Source organism: Monopterus albus, unplaced genomic scaffold, assembly GCF_001952655.1.
Source record: "Monopterus albus unplaced genomic scaffold, M_albus_1.0 scaffold85.1, whole genome shotgun sequence".
In the NCBI taxonomy this organism is placed as follows: domain Eukaryota; kingdom Metazoa; phylum Chordata; class Actinopteri; order Synbranchiformes; family Synbranchidae; genus Monopterus; species Monopterus albus.
The window spans coordinates 1072878-1094317 of record NW_018127965.1 but is presented as its reverse complement, the minus strand read 5'-3'; the positions used below and the strand labels follow the sequence as shown (position 1 = coordinate 1094317).

Here is a 21440-nt window from a genome sequence, read left to right as displayed (position 1 = left end):
CATTCTGCTGCCAGCCCTGGTTAAGAACACTGATGGGAGGTGAAGTTAACTAGTGAAGGATCCGAGGAGACATACGCAGACACACATACATGGAGTCAGAACAGATAACGGCCGCGAAGTGCGTTTTATATTCGAGATTTCACATACACGATTTAAAGGGTAACTAATATAAAGTGTAATATTTTAGCGGCAAGTGGTTAGCCTCACTATAGAAACAGTCTAACTGCTTTTGCTTATTTATATTGGTATATTGCTTACTTACCCTTTGCTATTGCCCTACACAAGAATATGTACAAACATTGAGAGCCGCTGTAGCAGAGTCAAAATCCTTGTGTCAACACACCTGGCCAATTAAGCTGATATTGATTCTAATTAAAAATGCCTCAAAATGTAATCCTGTGAATAATGAGCCGAGGTTGAAACAGCTAAAGGAAAACGTTACTTCACCTCCTTCTCTGTGCAGTTAGTCATTAACCAAAAACTCTTTCATTGTTCAGGCCTACTTAAAATGTAGAATTATTGAACTCTCTACACATTTACATATTATTTCCATATTCTTTGCCCCTTCATACAAAGTTAACACAGCAATGCGGTTTAAGCTGTTTCAGCAGCCAGCTATTTAGTTTGGCTCAACCATTCAGCACACAAATTGCTCCAAGTACATAATAATAGCTTAATAATTATGCACAATGACTAGAGTGTCATTTATACATTCGTAGACAAGCTAAAACGTACCCTTTGGCGCAGTTTTTGTGCCAGTAACCGAAGCGGTAGAAAATCTCGAATAAGAAACCAACTTCGGCGTTGTAAACATAGGAGAATCACTGACATGCGCAGTAGGACATAAGCGTAAGTACGTCATGACGTCTGTGCCTGCTCGGCCGTTCCCACTGCTGACTGAGCTCTGCACAGAAAAGTAGCTTGTGACAAGTTAAAGGTTATGGGGAGGTTTAGACTTTGTCAAGACACTTATACCAGCCTGTGTATAGACCAGGGGCGTTGCTAGACAAAAGTTATGAGGTCACAGGACCCTCATAACACAAATGACTTTTTTTCTTGAATGTTTATTGCTTTGCCCACTATTCCCAATGCCTGCTGCTACTAAACTATTAGTAAAGATAAAAATGTAGAAATATTAATCTTTATGAAAATATTTATTTCAACATACATTAAGAACATTATCAACATGTTTTTATGGCATAAAGATCTGGCCCTGTATTGCACATTCTATGGCATTCTTCTGCATTTCATAGTAATAACTAATTTGTCTGCCAAGCAGCCCATTTGTCTATCAACAAATCATGAATTTAAAAAAATCAATCAAGTCATCCTTTGTAACTCATAAAGCCACAAAACATAAATTCTTCAATTACTTTGAAATTGTATTGTGCAATGGATAGCTGGTGGTGACACACCTGCCTACATAGAGGTCCCTGCACAGACATCTTTCTCCACACTTTCCCTTTCTCTCTCAGGTTCACTTGTTTGTTAAATGTCTATAACACAAACGTTATTTGGACTGTGTGACAAGACCATCAGGTATATTATTGGCTATTCATTAAATGCAGAATGAATAGTCTAACTTTAACATGGACCACTATGTGTGATGTACACTGACTGGCCACTTTATTAGTTACACCTGTACAATTCTATGCACTTCATTGCAACACTTCTGCCTTAACATCTTTTGCCTTAAATGTATAAATTCAATGATATGATTACTATTGAGGCCATAGTTAAAGGTGGTGTTGTACTGGAATACATTATATTCACAGGTGTTCCTAATAATCTGATCCTCTCATATATGTAACTGGGTAGGACAAAAATATAGAGACAAGGTCTTGATTTATAATTTATTAAAGTGCCCATGACATGCTCATTTTGCTCGTTTCCAGCCATTTAATGTTTAATCTTGGGCACCTTTAGTTTAGCTTTGCTCCCATCATAACTCCAAATAATCTGTAATTATTTCAGAACCATACAACCAGAGAGCATCTTCCTAAAAATGAGAGAATAGTTCATGAACATGCACAGTTCCTGCTGTGTTGTGTTGCAAGTGGACAGCACAACTAACCCCAACAGCATTAATTAATATGAATTTCTCCTCCATAGCGGTATGTACCGATGAAAAGAGATTTGTAACACTCTAAACAAAGTGTGTAATTGAGAGCACCCATATTTTAACTGGCATAATGCAGACATAGTAACTTCTACAGCCTTACAACAATTCTCTTTACAGAAACAATGCATTAACAGACATGCAATGTGTGTTGTTATTTTTTTATTTAATCTTAAGTCCCGAGTAGTGGAAACATCATTCACTTTCAAGTAGTTCCAAGGTCAGTAAATCCAACCAGCGGTCACTACGTCTTCCCCAACACGACCACATACAGTCCCAAAGTAGTGAATTTAATTCCAGCAGGTAGCGTAGCACTGACAACAACATCATGGATCATTAATCTACTCCTTAACCTGCATCACATCACATCTGGCAGACACACTGGCCTCAAGCAGTCAAAACAAACAGGTACTGTGCTCCGTGGAAAACCAGCCTGATCACAGTGCAGCAGCAGGAGGTAAAATATATCCTCAAAAACGTGCGCAGTTGAAAAATTGCACTGTTACAATGGCACTGGTGGATGTCAGGCAAGCTCACATGAATGCACAACTGCCTGGAGATTATGCCCATTCAAGGAAATCATTAAGCTATCACGCAATAATTTTTGTTACAGAAAAAGTCTCGCTCGCGAGTTTGTGGGACGTGTATAAACTGAGTAGCTTCTGCATAGAGGTACTAGAAGATACGTACACCTCAGTTTTTGAGCTTTAGGTCAGGTCTAAGATGATAATTCACCGTTGTAACATTGTAGATGAGTCCAAAAACAAGGAAAAGTATGCCATAGGCTCTTTAATTCAATTTGTCAATTGATGCCATTCTGCTGTTGTTTTGACTCTAATGTGTGGTCAAAGATGTCACAGTGCTCCTTTTTTAACCTTTAGCTTTTTGCATTGTTTTTGATGTAATAATTCTAACTTGTGATAACATGAACTGTACTGGTTACTGGTTAATGATACTGGTTACCAAATTAACTGTTCAACACTGCATCTAGAAAGTGGTTAACTATAAGATAACGCTGCACACACAACCAAGACCACAAAGCTACTGAATCATCATCTTACATTAATCACATTTTACTTAATTACACAGTTGACAACAAATCAGGACAGAGGCACATTCAGTTCACACTGAAACAAAAACACTGTAACAACACTGGTAAAGTTTGTGGTTGCCCAGACATTTTCTACACTTTTGTAACATTCACATTAAAATGGCAACCGGTGATGGTTGCCACACACAGTTTTGAACCTCACACCCTATGGGAAAGTGTATCATTTCCTTTCGTTTTTAACAGAATTCAGAAGTTTTAATCTTCGTGTACTGTCCGATGATTATAAGCAAATTATTCACATACAAACACAGCCATCTTAAAGGTGTGTCAAAAATTTCTAAGGTGAGATATGTATAATTTCTGTCATATAACTGTTAAAACAGAAGTAGTGGATCAAGCTCAATTAAAAAAATAAAAGAAAATCATTTGAATATAGAGAAATATGTAATAAATAAATAATATGGAACTAAACAGCAAAATGCAACTTCTGCTGACATTAAAGTTATAATACTAATAATCCATTTTACTGTAATAGGATTAGTGCATTTATGTTCACAATATGAAACAGAATAGACCATTAAAAGAAGCTGAATATTTCATTTTGTAGCTCATTGCTGATAAAAGATGGACCTCCATGACTGAATCTAGGGATTTATCACAAAAATACCTTAATCCACTTAAATAAATGGAGAAAAATAAATGTGTAATTTTTAATGTTTTAATTTGGTTTTATGATTAACAACATTCAACTTCCAATTAAACCCTTGAAGAAAATACTCCCACCTTTTGCAGCAGCTGAGAGAGAACAGTTCCCGGGGAGAGCAAATAGCAGCACCTGCCAGGAATGACTCATAAAATGCTCCTGTTTACCACAGTAAGATGACTGTGTGTCAAAACCAATACAGAAAATCTAAATGATAACATTCTTGTACATTTTAATTTTCACAATCAATGCACAAATAAAATGCTGATCTACAGCATGTTCTTTACTATAGGTATTACTACACTACCTGTTCACCCTTGTAGCAAGCTGATGATTTTCAAATGGCACATTAAAGAGAGCTGCACAAAGACACAATAGCCTGTGATACAGACACATTTGCTAGGTGAACACACGGACATAATATTCTGGGATGCATAACAGTACTTCAGCATTGCAGCCATGAGGGTAGTGGTAGCGGTGGTGGGCAGTTGAATATTCCACAGTAATTCCCTCACCTGTACACCTGATTCATCGTCAGCTCTCCCCATTACAAAGTCTGACTGGAGCTTCACAGTTTAGCAGGTTTTACTATTATTCACAGAACTGCAGCACTAACAGGTTTCCAAAACTATTAACAAACAGTCTTTTTAATATCTGTCATTTCTATATCAACAGTAACATCATCATCACTGCTTTGAGGTGATGGATCACAGTGTGGGCTGGGGACTGATGGCCAGGGTGGGGGGGATTGTGGACAGAAGAGCTGGCACTTTCAGGTTTAGTACAGTCGATTACATTGACATGTGTTCTGGGAGCACATAGGAAATGTCGTCCCAGGGATGACGATACAAACCCTGCTTCAGCCTCTTCTGGTCCAGGTAGTGACCTGAGGAGATACCAAAAGGAAGGACTGATTGACATACAAAGTGCCAGTATTTGTCATCTTGCATGCATTACTGTCTCCAGCAGTCTACACAGAAACGACTCACCGATGAATCCCATGCTGCGTCCCAGGACGAAGATGCCATTCAGGGCACCAATTTCCACAAACTCATCAGCTTCATCTCTACGGTGGCATGATGGATGGGGAAAGATTTGATTTGAACAGACATTGCACTCAGTGTTGGCATAATACAGTATGGGGGATGTGGCTGTCATTTGGCATAAGAAGTTATTTTGAGTAGAGAGACAGGTCTCTGTAAGATGACACCTATTTATTATATCACTGAATAAATCCTTACACTTGTAGGTTTAGCTCAAAATTATTCCAAGGCAGTATGGGGTAACAGGTAGGCTAAATAAAGCACAGAACCAAGGATCTGAGTTGTCTTTTAACTCTAAAAGAAGTGGCTCTACTTTAGGAGACTGTAGACACTGAAGATCCGGTATTTATTGGCTTACCTTGTAAAACCACCACAAGTCCTGAGCAAGTCCACAAAGGCCACACCAATGAAGCCATCCACATTTAGGATTAAATTGGGCTTCTAATACCACAAAGCCAACACAAAGGGGAAAAAAAACATTCAGATATAAAGTATGTAACTATTTAGTAAAGAAAGAATAAAGTAATAAAGCTTACTTTGGATGTGGTGATCTTCTCTACATCTAGAGCATAGTCCAGCAGCTGGGTCGAGGAGAAGTGCTGCTTCACAAAGTCCTTCAAGATCTGGACTCTCATGTCTGGATTATTAATCTGTGGAATTAATCAGTTTTATTTATTTTTATAGTACTAGCTCTTTACATGTTATTCCCAAGTCAAAAAGCAACATTAGCAATGTAGCACAGCTCTGTTCTTTGTACTCTTTTAAATGCAAGTTCTTCCAAAACAGCTAAACTTGTTGGATATTAAACAAGTATGGTACTTACCGACTTGACTCTGTGTCCAATGCCCATGATCAGCATGCCATCCTTCTTCATCTTGTTGACAAACTCCATGGGTAACATGCCGCTGTCAAATGCCTTGCTGAACTGCTTTGCGGCCGCATCCAGAGCACCTCCGAAGCGGTCACCCTGAAAAGTGACAAAAAAGATTTACATTTTCTGCTGGAGTTTCTCAGGTCAGTAAATCAAGTACATGTATAAATCACAGTTGTAAGTGTCTTACAATGGTGAGGAGACCAGAGGTGAGGCTGGAAATGAGATCTTTGCCAGCTCGGGCACACACAATAGTGTTGTGGGCACCAGAAACAGCAGGGCCATGATCAGCTGTCACCATCAGGCACATCTCAATGAACTGGCAGGCATACCTGGGTAACCTGCACACAAAGGGAGAAAATATCACATAATGTGTAAATGGTTCAAGGATTTCTCAAGAGTGTGTTTACCATAACTACTGGGTAAAGAGTCTGACCTCCTCTGGAACCAAAGCAGCCCCAGAGTTCCTCCCAGACCTATTTCTGACTTGAAGACCTCAGTGATGGGCATGCCTGCGTAGATGAGCTCTTGACCTCTCTCGTCACAGATACTGGTCATGAAGGAGGCTGGCTTACGGATCAGACCAAGCTCCTGCAGAGAAAACGGATGCAAACGGGTAAAAGAAAATTTTGACTCCACGTACTCGTGCTCCATTTCATCTCATTTTAAAAGAGGGGGATTCGGTTTTCCCCTCATCTCACTCATCTGATGAGCTAAAAGTTCATTTAAATTTATTTTATATACTTGCTGACATACTCACTCGTGCCCAAGAATAATCCATTGGCACAGTGGGAGGAGGCAGCTCTCCGGCCGGCTGAATAACTCCTTTGGCAACAAGGTCATCATAAACAGATCTGTACAGATGAAAACAACATGCAAGACTGTGAGATGAGAGCAGGATTCATTATAAAAAAATACTGACAAACTCATCTGAAATTTATGTTAGCCTGAAGTAATGAACATGACTGTGTACTGACTTGATTATCTCTCCCAGTTCATCAAAACTCTTGGGGACAAAAGCACCAGCCTCCTTTAGAGCCTTGTTCTTAGCAACGGCTGTCTCAGAAGCCTGATTGGCACAGGCTCCTGCATGGCCAAACTGAACCTAAGGGGGGGAAAAAAGGTGCAACATGGGTCAAAAATATCATTAAAAACACTCATTAGCTCTTTGAATCTATTATGCAACTGCCTAATGGTGCATGAAATGCACCAGCCTCTACATCTGCCCTCTCACCTCTGAGGAAAACATAGTGGCACAGGTGCCGATACACCAGCAGACCACTGGCTTTGTGATCCTGCCCTGTTTAATAGCCTGGCAAATCTTGTACTCCTCTGTGCCTCCAATCTGTAGAAGGGAGATACAGGATGTAGCAAATCAAAACCTGGTTTAAGCTGCAGGCACCAGTGTGTGTAGATTTATTCCTCACCTCTCCTAGTACAACAATCATCTTTACTCCAGGAGTGTCTTGGTAGCGCAGCACATGGTCAGTAAACACAGAGCCAGGATATCTGCAGAAGCGTACAGAATTACACACCAACTCTCCCTCACATGCTTACTTACTACAAAAGACAGTTACATACCTATCCCCACCAATGGCCACGCCTTCAAAAACACCATCAGTGGTACGGGAGATGATGTTGTTGAGTTCGTTGGACATGCCGCCTGAGCGGGATACATAGGCCACGCTGCCTGGACGATAGAGCTTGGAGGCAAGAATGTTATCTAGCATGCCTCCGGTGTTCCCAATCTTGAAACAGCCTGGCTTGATTCCTCCAACCTGGGGGAAAACACCCATTAAGTTGCTTAGGATGAAAAGTCACAGAGGGAAATCATCTGAGATCTCATGAGAAGTGAAGCAAGACTAACAGTGGCCGGTCCAATGACTGTGACACCCTTCTCATTTGCTGCCTTGATGATCTTCCTTGTATGGGCTTCAGGGATTCCCTCAGCGATGATGGCAATAGTGTGAATCTGAAAGCAAATTAATAAAAAGACTTAAACTTTAGAACCTTTTTCAGCTGTTAAGTACCTTGCAGATGGCACAAAATGATGGTGCACTTACTTGTGGGTACTGCATGGTCTCCATAGTGCTATCATAGGCTGAACGCAATGAGGCGAAGTTGATGAGCACGTCCACATCTGGGTACTTCTTCATGGCATCACTCATGTTTTTGTACACAGGGATGAGGATCTCCTTATGACCCCAGTAGAACTTCTGTTTGTGGTCTCCACTGGAAGACAGCAATGCAGAAAAGCATTTGTCACACAGTGAGAAAAAGAACATGATGACTTGGGAGAATTTTACTACATGACAGCAGACCAAAGTAAACAAACTGAAGAGGAGCACACTTACGTGAACGGGTAGACCAGAGCTGCGACAGATGGCTCATCTCTGGAGCAGACATAGTCAAAGTCCAGCATGCCCTGTACTGCCCGGGTCTGCATACCCCACACTAGGGACTTTGTGTTTTTGCTGAAGAGTGTAGTTGCCTTGGCTACAAGGAAAGGAGAGCTGTTACAGCTGGAAACCGTAAACAAGATGACCAAAATGGATGTGCTCAGTGAACCGTTTCAGGAAACTGACAAGGCCGTTTCTGGCATCAATAAATTATAAAAAAAGCAAAAAGAGACAGTCTGTCACTACAAAGCTCAAGATGCTTTGAGGATCTGGAATTGTAAACAGAACGAAGCTGCCAATTGCTTTTATAAATAATTACAACAAAAACAGTATATGCAAACACTGTCAAGTTCCACTTTATTGAGTTTGGATTGCAGAGTCCTCCTGCTGTCCAAAGAGGGAGCTATAATACTGAGACTTCATTATACCTATCATGCTGCCCTGCAATGAATCCACGGATGAGAACACATCAAAACCTCGGCATTAATAGTGCAAAGATTTACCAGTGCAATATTAAGGGTGTTTTCTCACCAGCAGGAGCTCCAATTTTGGTCTTCTTGGCTGGTGAGGCCTCTACTCCGGCCTTGTTTTCAGAGAAAGAAGCAGTTCTGCTGGATGTTGGAGTCTGGAAATGACCAAAAAAGAAAAAATTAGTCAACTTTTACTCTGCTAAGCACATTTAAAAAATGTGTGTGTATATTATGAAAAGAGCTCTTTTCAGAATTGATTTAACTGTAAATACCTATGAAATTATGCTCCTTTATATTTTATAAACTTGATAAAAGAGCAGGGTAGCACTAAAGCTCAGATTATTCTATGAGACATCACCATGTCAATTTGTCTTGCTGCTGACTGGAGCTTTATGAAGGATGGCTAAAAAGATTTTAGTACTTTGAGCTTGCCAAAAAATATTTATTAACACAAATGCTTGGATTGTATGACTTTTATTTTGTAATACTCTTGCTTTATCTGTAGTGCACAATTTTGTACAGTGTGTGTTTTTTCTCCTTGTCATTTTTATGTCATATAAATCTCTACATTTGAAGCAAACAAGCAAAAACCGACAGGTGCAGACACACATACATTGTGCTGAAAGTCTACACACTGCACTTAATGGAAACCTCGAGGCAGTTGCAGTGGGTAACTGTGGTCACATGACTGTGTGAGTGAGAGCAGTTCACAATGCCCTGCAATGTTCTTATACAAAACAGCTATTGGGCTCCTGATTATCTGGTTCACCAAGTCTTCTGCCCACTCTACTGCTGCACTGGACCACACTATTGGTGGATTTGGAGATGCAAAGTGACAGTCTATTTGTATCTGTAGAGCCAGTATGTGTCATACCGATGTGCTGCCACTGGAGTTGAGCAGGAAATTGGCAGTGTGGGCGGCAACAGGAGGCTGGTTGGGGATCGGCCGGTGGCCCAGTGCCATGCCAACGATGGCAGTCATGTGAGTTTCCGTGCCAAAGACATGAATGGGTATCCCAGTGGTCTTGCCTGAGAAGAGCAGGCAGAACAAAATTAAATGTGGTGTATGAAAATCAGCAGGTGCTTGGGGGGGGGGTTTACTCAAGACATACTGACACAGTTCAAAATAAGAATGTGTAACATACCAACTTCCCCCATTACTCTGAGACCTTCCTGGTAGTTGGGGCCTCCACGACGAACAAAGATGGTGACCTCATGCTCCTTTAGTGGCTCCTGATAGTCTCTAATAGCCCGAACAATCCCCTAGCAAAGACAAGGATACACCCAGTAAATAACCTGACTTAAGTGCATAAAGTTACTAAATAAACAAAAAGTATGTTATATTGTACCTTAAATGTTGCTGCAACATTTGTGAAGTTTGCAATGCTTCCTCCAATAATCAAAACCTTTCCTGGAACATATTGTGCGTCGCACTGCGGGTGGTGTTGCGGGTCTTCTTTCAGTACACATAGAAAGTTTTGACATGGCAGTTTTTCTACCATCAGGGTGCTTCTCTCTGGTCATCAAGGACAGGATTGTCTTGGCATAATCATAGGTCTGCTGTTCACTTGGCGCTCCTGAATACTCCCCGTAATTTGCCAGCTCGTTGACACCCCCCAGGTCGCAGATTGTGTCACTAGGAAAGGTTTACATTGGTTATCCATACAGAGGAAAAAGCAAAGGGAGCAAGAGCTGTCTCCTATATGGGGGCCATCATTCTAGCACCAACAATAAAGATGATTTCTAGAAATACTAGAAATTGAGCACTTAACTCCAAAATGCACTTAAATGCACTCTCTGTTTATTCTGGATTAATATTGCGTGGTACACAGACGCAATTTAACAGTGCACAGAGGGAATAATTAGTCATGGCTGATGTGTCTGCATGTCATGCTTTACACCCCTGACAGATGGCAGAGTGAGGGAGAGGCCGCTGATTCTCCCAGGCTCTCAACAGAAGAGCAGCATCTAAGTATCCAATATAGCAGGCAGCTGAATGGGCAGAGTCTGAGCTACTGCACCAGCAGTCTCCCTACTGCATCACTGGCACACTCTCCTAATGCTTAACCCGATTACGCATAGTGCAAGCGATATAATGAGCATAATGTCAGGGGACAGATTAAACAACAAAGAAAAACATCCAGTTGTATTACTTCAGTCACATGGCTGATGTTCTCTTATTTATTCAGGATTTGTTTTGTGTGGTTTTGTCTTGTTCCGACGCTCTAACCGGGTACCTGTACACTACTGAGGCACCTCCTCCTGCCACCATGGTCCAGATCCTGCCTCGAGGGTTGAGCAAGGTGAGTTTGAGGCTGGCGCCACTCTTGGCATCTAGGTCGGCAATGTAGGCCTCCTGCAAAAAAATATGGCCAAGGTCAGTGAAGAGATGAGAGAACTGCTACATGAATGCTGCAGAGGTCCACTACATTTTGTCACAATTCATTGCCTGAACTCGAACTGACTTGAAAAAGAGGCAGTCATTGGAAATACTGTATAAACATTAAGAGTGATAGTGAATGTAATGCACATCAGTGGTTGTCTGTGACAGTCAGGGACGCAGCTGGTGGCGAGGAAAAAAAAAAAAAAGCTCCCAATCAAAGACACCCACTGTCCCTCACCGCCACTCTAGACTCACAGCAGCCCAATTAGACCAGCACGTCTGGTACACAGACAGCTTGTTTCAAACAAGCTCCTACACACATCAGGAAAAAAATAGGAAAAACATCCTACATAAACAAATATAATAAATTCTGCCAATACTATTGTAGTTTTGCTTAAGTAACATTTCAAATATGAAACTTTTACTTGTATTTTTTTACAGTGTGGTATCTTTCATTCTTTGAATCAAAGCATTGAATTGAAATTTTATTTAAATGTCAAGATTCTGGGTCAAAAACTACAAGTGGTTATAATTCTAGGTGCATCTGTATTCTATAGAATATAATAATGAATTATGGAGGCAAAAACGTCTGGCCCAAAGTTCTGACGTCACAAAACAACATACATCAGATTTCCTGCTTTTCTTTGTTACTTTTATCACATCAATGATTTGTATAATTTAATAACAACCAACATGGCACTCCATTTCAATAGTTTTATCTCAAAATCATGTACAAAAATAATTAATTTTCTTAAGAACCCTTGCCTAAAAAATTCAACTGAAATGTGTTGTCTTAAATGCATGTCAGATTTTTTAAGGGCTTTCTTTGCAAAAAATTAGAATGACGGGCTTGTCACTTGTGGGTGGGGTAATTTTAAGATGGGGACCGTGGGCCCCCTTGGCTATGCCGTCGTATGTGAACTGGAGAAACCAGGGATTGATCCACCGACACTGCGGCTAGGGGACGACCCGCTTTGCCTCCTGAGCAGTCTCTCCAGTCCTTTCTCACCTCAGGACAGGCCTCTCTGCCAAAAGGTGGAGGGAACTCCACGTCACCCCACTTGGCCTTGCAGATGTAGTCAGCCGTGGCGTCAATCTTGGCTGCCATGTCCAGCACGTAAACTCCTTCTTTTGTGACCACTGAGGATGGAGGAGAGAAAAAGTGTTGAGTCTATACCCGAACAAGCTTCACACACACAGCCAGCTACTAAGGTGTACCATGTTAGCACTGCCATAAAAACTTCGAGAACACATTGCTCAGGGATAGATGACCCACAACCTTCCCGCTGTTCTTGCAGAAGGTGGAAGGGAAGTGAATATGTGGTGGAGGCAGGAATAGCCAGCCTCAGCACCCACGACCATGTCAGCAACATCTGCCAGAGGGTATGTACTGGTCTCCAATTAGTGGATTATAAACACACGCTGCCTTCATCAAACAGCAAGTGCATGAATTATTCACTCATTTTCTCCCTCAGCGTAAAAAAGTGTGGTTGGGTTCATGATTATATTTTATTATATATTTGTGTTTTCCTCCCTAATTTCCTTTTAACGTTTGATGTTCCCTTTCCAACTTCATAATCTGATAACATATTTATCAGGCAGAGCTTGTGAAGTTACCAGGGATTTGAACAAAACCAAGACAAACCTACCCAGTGGGTTGATCTCCAGGTATGTGAAGAACAGGTCTTCATAGAGGTTGAAGAGTCCAACAATGAAGTTGGCCAGGACTCTGCAGAGAGGGAATATTCAACACATAAAAACTCTGCTGCTGCAGCATTTATCAGGAATTATCGTCACATTAGACATGAAACAATTAGTCGATTCAGCAATAAACCAAAAGTGAATGCATTTATTTTGATAATTTGTGTTTGTTTGTACTGTCTGAGTGAGTTTTTAAGCAAAAGTAAACATTTGCTTATACTAGATTCTTCAATGTGAGTGTATTCTACTTCATTGTAAATTGAATATCGATGGATTTTGTTTTGTTGGTCAGACAAACAAGCAATTTGGAGATGTCACCTTGGCCTGTGGGGAAATTTAATATGCATTTCTCACTATTCTGAGATTTTATAGACAAAACAAAAATTGGTAGATTAAATTGTCAAAAAAAAACACTGTTACTTTGAGAAGTCATATCAATGTGAAATGTGTAGAATAACTAACTTTAGGAAGGCAGAAAAAGAAAACATTCAAATTTCAACTAAACACACACAGCCCATTAAATTATCCTCTAATTTGCTAAACATTCACATCATTTTAACACCAAACTCTTAAATGTATACACTGGTTTAACAGTTTGCCTTAGAGGTCAACAGCTTTTATTTTGATACTTTTAATAATTTTATTTACATATAAACAAATATCCTTAATGTTTTATGCTTTTAAGTTTTATTAACGACTAATCTGCAAATCAAATTTCCTGTGGAATAACAATAAAAGAGTACAATTCTCAGTTTGTCACTGAACATCTGTCAACACGCTTCATACGTGGATCATTCAATAGATGATACCTGGGGATTTAATAAAGAACAACAGGGCCATTCAAATTTCCATGGGAGTCAAACCATGACAAACTACAGGCAATATCTTTGAAGAGTTGTTAAGGCTGAAGTGGACAGGAAACAATCTACCTGTAAATTAGCTGCAGAGATGGTGCAGTAGAAAAGGGGAAAAACTAATTTGCCTTCACATGTCAAAGCTGAGCTGTGGGGAGTCGGGGGTTGGTGGAGGAGAAGGTGTAGGGAGGCAGTGTGCTCTCCTCTCCTGCCTGTCAACTGTTTAGGCAGCTCTGAGCCTTTTGTAACCATGTCAGACTTTGTCAGAACTGACTGGCCGCTGGGAGAAAATGGTGACCAAATAAAAAAGAAAATCACAGTGACCCAGCTTCCCACGTCTGCTTCTGATGGCAGGGCAGGAAAACTGCTCGTTTTCATCAAGAGTCTGAAGGCAGGGTGAGGAGGAGTGTGTGGGGTGAGCAGGGGTCGGCAGAGTGATTCCTGAGGTGGCTTCTTCAATGTCAGCCAAGACAGTGAGTCTGGCCAGAATCTGCCATCACAATAGTGCTTCTGGAGAGATGGATGGGAGGGGTTGGAGGGGACGAGCCAGAGCATTGCAGCCAAGAAAAGAAACAGACGTGCTCTGAATGGGGCTGTAGTGTAAAAAAGGCTGGGGGTGGAGGCTGATCGAAAAGAGGCGAAGCAGAGGAGGGGATTTGTCATTTCTCTAATGGAAACCCTCCGCCCATCTCCTCCTGCTCCCCCCACATTTACTGCAAATAACAAGTGCACACTCTCTTACATCAGCTGAATGATGCTGTTGCTTTACGCCACTGGCAAGGAGTTTCATTATGTAATGAAAAACGTCCCTTTTTTTTGCCTTTTTGTAGTTTTTTTTACCCAAGTACAGCAGTATTGATTAATAATAAATATCAGATGGTATGACAGACCGAGTGGGAAAGCAAATCACGTTCAGTTTGTACATTTCCACAGTTCTTTTCTTCAAAATAGCTCAAAAATCTTATTATTATGGAAGTCGTCTATTCTGATCAACAATTAACTGCTAATAACAGCCAAAATGCTAATTCTATTAAGCATTACAATATACAATTTTAGTATTAGACTATTTAGTATTAGACTAGTATTAGTACAAGTATTAGACTTCTTTTTTTATGTGGTCTATTCCCACTTTGTCTTATGATACAAGAAACACAAACTATACCACCAAGAAGTGCCAGTGCTGAATACATACATCTCTGACACAGTGCCTGCAAAAAATGATATGGACAGCACAAGGTTCAAGCTATTGTGTTGCATTATATTATATACAGTAGGTCCTCTATTCCTAATATTGGGCCCCCTCCCCATATTTTCCTACTGTGCATCACAGACACAAAGCTGAAGTTCTACATTCCAATTACTGTCCAACTCACACTTTCTTGTCATTAAGGACGTGGGTCAGCAGCTCTTTCTTCACAGAATCTTCGCTGATCTTTTCATCCACGGCAATCAGCAACTTCTTTGCTTTGGCATCCACGTCTCCCACATCCACCCCTCCCTCATGGTGAAACAACACATAGTCCCCTTCCCGACTGGCGTAGATGCACACGTAGAACTCCTCCTCCTGAGCACCATGGACCATTGAATTGATAAAGGCGTCAATTAACAAATGCCTTTTAACAAAACGTTTCAAACTTACAGGGTGATAAAGTTGATATGAGTGGTTTACCTGCTTATGGGGGACAAATGGCTCAATGAGGAAGTTCTTCAGAATGCCCTTAGCTTTTCCCACCTATGGATTACAAACAGAAAAATGCCTTGAGGTGAAATACTTAGCAGATAAAAGATAGCGTTACAAGCTAAACAAAATATTAGCATTGACACCAGTGGGGAAAAAAGACACACTCCACCACCTCTCTGATCTGCAGATTGTAGATGTTTCCATAATGCATCATTCCCTACATTACTCATGGGAAAAGGAGGGAACAAAAGATACATAAAAAAAAATACAAATAACACAGGACCACAACTTGGTACAAGTGAACCGGCATTCTAAATGAAGAAAGGAAACAGTTTGAGAAGAATGAAAAAGAAAATATCATCACGTATTAGTCTAGGCAGAACCCCGCTAACACAGCTGATTTAGTGAGGCTGTCACTGTTCCTCTGTTAAAGGCCAGCAGACAAAAAGTAACCCTTACTTTGTGTTCTCTCCGGCTGGCTGAGAGCAGTCAGCCGGAGAGAACACAATGATTTGAAAAAAGGGAGAGAGGGAGATGCCATTTTGAAGATTGCATGTAGAGAAGAGGTTAATGAGGAATAGGGGGGAGACTGTCTGACTGAAAATCCCACAAGAGGTTCAGGCTAATTCAAATAAATTGACTGGCACCGCCATTACTGCCTTGACGATAAAATGAGAACGGCATGTGAGTGAATGGCCGGCTTCTAAAACAAAACACACCAACAGTACTTAGTAGATTGACAAAACCCTCCTACGCAAGTTGCAACCACAGTCTATGGTTGCAACTTGCTGGAAATGATGAAATAAAGCTTTGGTACATTATGTAACACCAGGTTCAAGTTTATTCTACTTTCCATATGTGAACCATATTCTGTGACAAGTTATCTGTGTGGTTTCTTTAAGTCTACAAAATCTGTTAAACTCTTTAGACAACAACACACATAACATAACTCCACAAGTTGAAACACTGCACTGATAATTACAGATGTGGCTTCATTTGTTTTCTTGTTTACTGCCACCAGCAGCTGCTGACAGTTTCATCTCATCTGTGAAGCAGTAGATCTACACAATCTCAGTGCTTTATGAATCATCGTAGACTCTCCGTAACTTGCTTCTTGGTTTATGAGGCGTCTCGGTGGCAGTGGTTGTGTCAACTGGATAAATGGACTCACAGTTTATTCACTAGCAGCGCTCGCTTCTGCCGACTGGACTGATTTACAGGCAAGGCACTAGCACCGAATCCCTCAGCAATCTGGGGAGCTGTTTAGCCAAAAAGCACACACAAACCAAATGCACCGGTGCAAAACAGAGGAGGGTGAAGGAAAGGACAGCAGGAAGAGTGACTGAATAAAGCAGTGGTACAGGGTGGGCCACGGAAAAGAAACCCACCTCCAAAACGATCCACTTGCTCGTTCATCTTGGCGGGCTACTTTTCGGTGACTCACCCTGTATAATATGGATTGGAGGAGTATTCAGCAAAGTACACACTATCCCACAGAGGGGTGGGTGGAGGCGACTGGCAGAAAACAAGCAGAGAAGGGGAGGGTGGATGACGTACTGTTGTCTCTTTCATTAGGCGAGGCTTCAGCCACTCTCTGACGCCATTCAGGTCCAGGTTGACGCCAACCAGGCCCAGCTTCCCTCGTCTCTTGATCAGCTGGTCCGGCTTCACCACCAGCCTCTGGAAGAGAGAAAGACAAAATACAATCACATCCTGACAGAATATTTCTATTGTATGCAACAAACTGGGCACATTAGTCAGGTTCTGTTACTGAAATGTCACACAGACTCCAACTGTGCTTCATTCCTTTTCTTTATATTCAGATTAGATTAGTTTTCTATTACCGTAAAGTATTTTGGGGAGAATATACGGTACAGTATAAAGCAACTGATTGAGCAATTAATCCTGAACAAACTGTCAGATTGTTCTAGCTGATAATGAAAAGTATTGTAAGTTACATCCTAGAATCAACAGACATGGAGTCTGTGGGAGCACATTTCAAAGTGAGTCACACAACAAAAATCCAGCACAAAAATGTTCAATGAACTGCATTTAAAAAGTTGCAATGATCCATAAAATACTCTATAAGCAGTGAAGTGTTATTCTTTCCATCTCAATTCACTGCATGTGACTGCAGGTGTCTGCTTATTTAGTCATGTTACCATTCAGAGTAATATGGGTTTATCAACAAATCCAAGGTTCCAAAATAATATTGTCAGCTGAAAGCTGAGGTGAACGCTATTTAAGTAGGAACCTCCCATTAAACCCACATGATGCCAATGAAGAATTATATCCAAACTGCAGCACTGGAGCCTGTTTCCTCTTACTTGCGAGTCAGATAAAGAGAATGACTTATGACAGTGGAGCCATTAGTATCCGGGTGCTTGCCAGTTTGCAAAGGAAGAGAAGGCCGAGGGTGAAAGTTAATGCAATTTCCTAATCAATTCTACAGCAGAACATATCTCCGTGCAGCTGCTCTCCGAATCATCTTTGTCCCTGATAAAAACCTTCAGCCATGAGGAACAGAGAGAGGGGAAGTGATATTTTATCCTGCATGAGTTAGTTAACTTCTATTACAGCGTGTTTATCTGTGACTACAAATTTCTACCCTGATTGAACTCTGACCACCCTCTGGACAAGACAGGTGAGACTTTTCCCTATCTTTTCATCTTGTGTTCTCCTCTCATTTTATTTTAGTCATGCAGGCAAGATAGCTGCTGGATCATTCTGCTGTCTGTGACGTCAGCTAACAAAAGCCCAGAGACCACTCTTTTGCCAGCCTAAGCAATAACCTACATAAAGAGGAGGTCATTTTCCATTTTTGCTGTGCTGTTTTGTGATATAACTGTTAATGAAAGTAATTTTTTTTTTTTACTTTTGTCAGAACTAGTCGCTGGTCCTACCTCTGTGAGCAGCCAAGGGTGCTCCTGCACCAGGCGGTCAAAGTCAGTCTCAGCTGTCACATTGGCATATCGAAATCTGTTCTGGACAGCCGCTGCTGTGCAGATGTACTTGTATAGGAACTCCTTTCCCATCTGCTCAGAGATAGCTTTGGCCGACATGACTGCTGCGGAGGAAGGACAGAGAGAGATGACCAGATGAGCAGTGAGATGAAGGAGTAGCTACAGAGATGTGGAGAGATGGATGAATGCCAAAAAAATAGGATTATTACGGACAGGGACAAGGAATGAGCGCAAGCTTTTAAACAGCTACAGGTTTTACTGCTTTCCAGATTAATGAAAGATTCTCCTGAAGAATGGAAAAACCACCACCATGTCTGCTATTCGAATGTTAAGGAAAGGTCAAGTAACTTAACCTCGGTTTGTATGACCCGCACATAATAGTCACTTATTTGCCACACAGGCTTCATGTAGGAGCTACAGCAGTGTGTGTGAAGAGCAAGGTAACGGGACTCTAACCACTAGCCTGACCTGATTATTAGCAACACTGGAAAGCAGTTGAGACACTTGTAATGCAAAGAAATAAATTTTATGGTTACTCCATTCCTACCTTGGCACAATGCAACGAAAGTAAAATAAGAAAGTAACCGAGATGTAATAGCATCCATAAATGTTACTGCTAAAGGGAGGAGTAATAACCTTTACACTTTGGCCACCGGTTTCACTCAGCGACGTCATGTCCAACGCACGCACCTCACAACAGGATACAACGGTTTGAAGCTCACAGCGTGAAATTCACTCACCAAAGCCAGGTAAAGATGAGTTCCACCAACAAGAACTCTGCCATAAACAAGATGGAAAAAAGTATCTACAGCTATTTTCCACTGTACAGAGGAGTCATATAAGCAGTTCTATAACCATTTTATTTCAATCACTAAACCAAATTCAGGAAAAAAAATTAACCAATTAAAAATGATGCCATAATCTGGAATTACATCACTGGCAAAATATAGTGTAACCAGGTGTGTATCTTATTTGCTGCCTCTTGTTTTCTGTTTGATTTTTGATGCAAGAATCACTTTACTGGAAGGATGAGAGGACAGCACTGCCCAACAGTCTGTTGGTAAACTCTGCTCCAGCTCCGGATTTCCCCATGCCTTTAGAGGCAAATGTTATCACAGCTTCTACTTCAAATCAAATGGATATCAAAATGGATAATTGTCTGCTCCATCTGTGTGCTTCATTAACACTGGCAGTCATTTCTTAAACTGATCGATGGGCCTGTCATAGACCTTTCTCAATAGTCACAGGCTAGACGAGCACGGTTTATACCAAAGCTAATCCTTGTTCCATAGGTCATCCACTTTCTCTGTGCAACTGACCTGTGAGAGGCATTAAACAGCACTGCTCCATAACGTCAGTAACACCAAGTCCAGATCTTAAAGATAACTTTTAAAACCAGGAGTTGGTGAATGTCTAAATCAGCGCAGGTGTACACATGAAAAAGACAATAAAGGTATAATAAAAAGAATAATTATAATAACACTTACAACTGGTAGCCTACTGTTTAAGACTGACCTACTAATCACTGACTTTGCAAAGGGACTGGGTGACAGATCCTTAAGAAGACGCTTCAGTCAGCTGTTTGGTTCATCAACAAACCAGCCAGCCAGCAACGCCTGTTTGGCAAATATCCACATCACCATGCAGTGAACGCTTCCACCCAGGTAACCGTGGTGTAGTAAAAGTACAGGTTTAACGTGGGCTGTGGTGAACTGAGCAGCTCGTTTTAAATCTGATGATCTTTTGTTAGAAACACACAGAAAGACATAGGTAAAGGAAGTACTTAAAAAGTAAAAGCTTGTTTTAAAACGCAATTAACACTTTACCTTGTTTGTGATGTCTTTCCTTCCTTTGCTAGCTGCGGATGTATATTGTGGCTGGGTGTTTGTTTTCACTGCAGTGATGCTCCTCTCTCCCAGGGTTTTTGTTCCAGTGGTGCCGGAGAAAGAGACTTCCTGTGAGTTTTGTTTTCATGGATAATCTGCCGATAGGCTTGGATGATGTCTCCCGGCCTCTGATTGGTTCATTCCACACCATGCTTTATTGCTGCCTTCAGGGGCAGTGGGAAAATAATCTATTTGCTGTAAGCAAGTATGCATGAATGTATTAAGTCAAACAAGATGGAAGAGAAAGACTAATGTGTTAATATTAGAAATCAGATTTATCTGTAGCTGTGCTTAGGTGTACAAACGTAAAATAAATTATTAATTTTCATTATCGGAAATGTAATTAAATAGGTTCGTAAGGCCCTGTGTGTTTGCTTGTGTAGACTAGGCTCATTGCAATTAACAGCAAAACATCACCTACATGCCCCGTGCACACTTTGCTTGTGCCCGTGAGACATACAGCGGCTCTACTAAAATTGTTTTAAATACAAAACACGGGCTTGACATCTATGCATTGTTATCAAGTAGACTTTGTGAGGCCTTGATTGCTTATACTTATGTTTTGTTTGTTTTTTTTGTAAATCTTGTATATAGAGATCTACCGTGCCAAACGGGAGGTATTTCTACAATATTTGTCGTAGTAAGCTACTTTTTAAAAATCCCATTTTAACATTTTTGAAGATGATCGAAACAGATTCCGGGGAGTACGTGAAGGCATCATTGGTTTCCTCACAGACACCACTCATGGTCGAAACACGGCAAATATACGCCGCTGGTGAGGATTGGCTGTCAGTGTTCTTTACTTGAACGGCAAACCAGTGAGGAAATCACTTAATCTTTCACAAAATCAACACACGCACACTTTCACCGACTGTCCTGCACCTATACCAAGGTCCCAGCTATTTTTAGTTACAAGAAAACTTAAATGTTTGCTGAAACAGTTTTAGGTGTTTGTTCAGTATGCGAGTAAATGCAGTTTAGGTGCAGTTAAATGTGTTAATTCAGTGTAAACCCGACACGTGATGCACCACGGAGGTACCAAATAATAAGTGGCATATTCCACTTGCTCCATCACAGGCAGCTGTTACACCATCTACACAGTAACCTGTGGTGGGAAAGGGCAAGCTGGATACAGATCAGACGAATGGTGCAACCTGTGAATATAGAATATTTGAAGTCATAAAAGCAGTGAGCTATGAAGCTGAGATTATAAATAAAAACCACCTTAGCAAGGAGCCCATCCGTTTATTTCTGTCTTTGTCAGCATGGAGTAAGTGATGGGTTCCCTCTGCTGGTTTAGATTGTCAACTACTAGA

At 41.0% G+C, this 21440-nt stretch overlaps 1 protein-coding gene across 4 annotated transcripts; it reads right to left on the bottom strand.

Annotated features, from left to right (window-relative positions):
• Positions 1 to 2517: 2517 nt before the first annotated feature.
• On the bottom strand, positions 2518 to 20242 carry aclya (ATP citrate lyase a). Of its 4 annotated transcripts, XM_020607389.1 has the most exons (29): positions 20065 to 20242; positions 19726 to 19978; positions 18179 to 18342; positions 16833 to 16955; positions 15264 to 15326; positions 14968 to 15158; positions 12689 to 12768; positions 12049 to 12179; positions 10894 to 11012; positions 10156 to 10292; positions 10006 to 10067; positions 9802 to 9919; positions 9531 to 9685; positions 8718 to 8811; positions 8142 to 8283; positions 7851 to 8019; positions 7655 to 7759; positions 7369 to 7565; positions 7215 to 7296; positions 7022 to 7132; positions 6765 to 6892; positions 6548 to 6641; positions 6224 to 6378; positions 5978 to 6128; positions 5740 to 5883; positions 5453 to 5566; positions 5275 to 5357; positions 4863 to 4939; positions 2518 to 4759 (listed from the first exon to the last, which is right to left on the bottom strand). In XM_020607389.1, the coding sequence occupies exons 3-29, from the start codon at positions 18335 to 18337 to the stop codon at positions 4665 to 4667; spliced, it is 3279 nt and encodes a 1092-aa protein (XP_020463045.1). In that variant the 5' UTR covers positions 18338 to 18342; positions 19726 to 19978; positions 20065 to 20242; the 3' UTR covers positions 2518 to 4664. The 4 variants fall into 4 exon arrangements, with proteins under 4 accessions (XP_020463045.1, XP_020463042.1, XP_020463044.1 ...); XM_020607386.1 differs by lacking the exon at positions 19726 to 19978; XM_020607388.1 differs by lacking the exon at positions 19726 to 19978 and having other exon boundaries at positions 18179 to 18339.
• Between the last annotated feature and the right edge of the window lie 1198 nt (positions 20243 to 21440).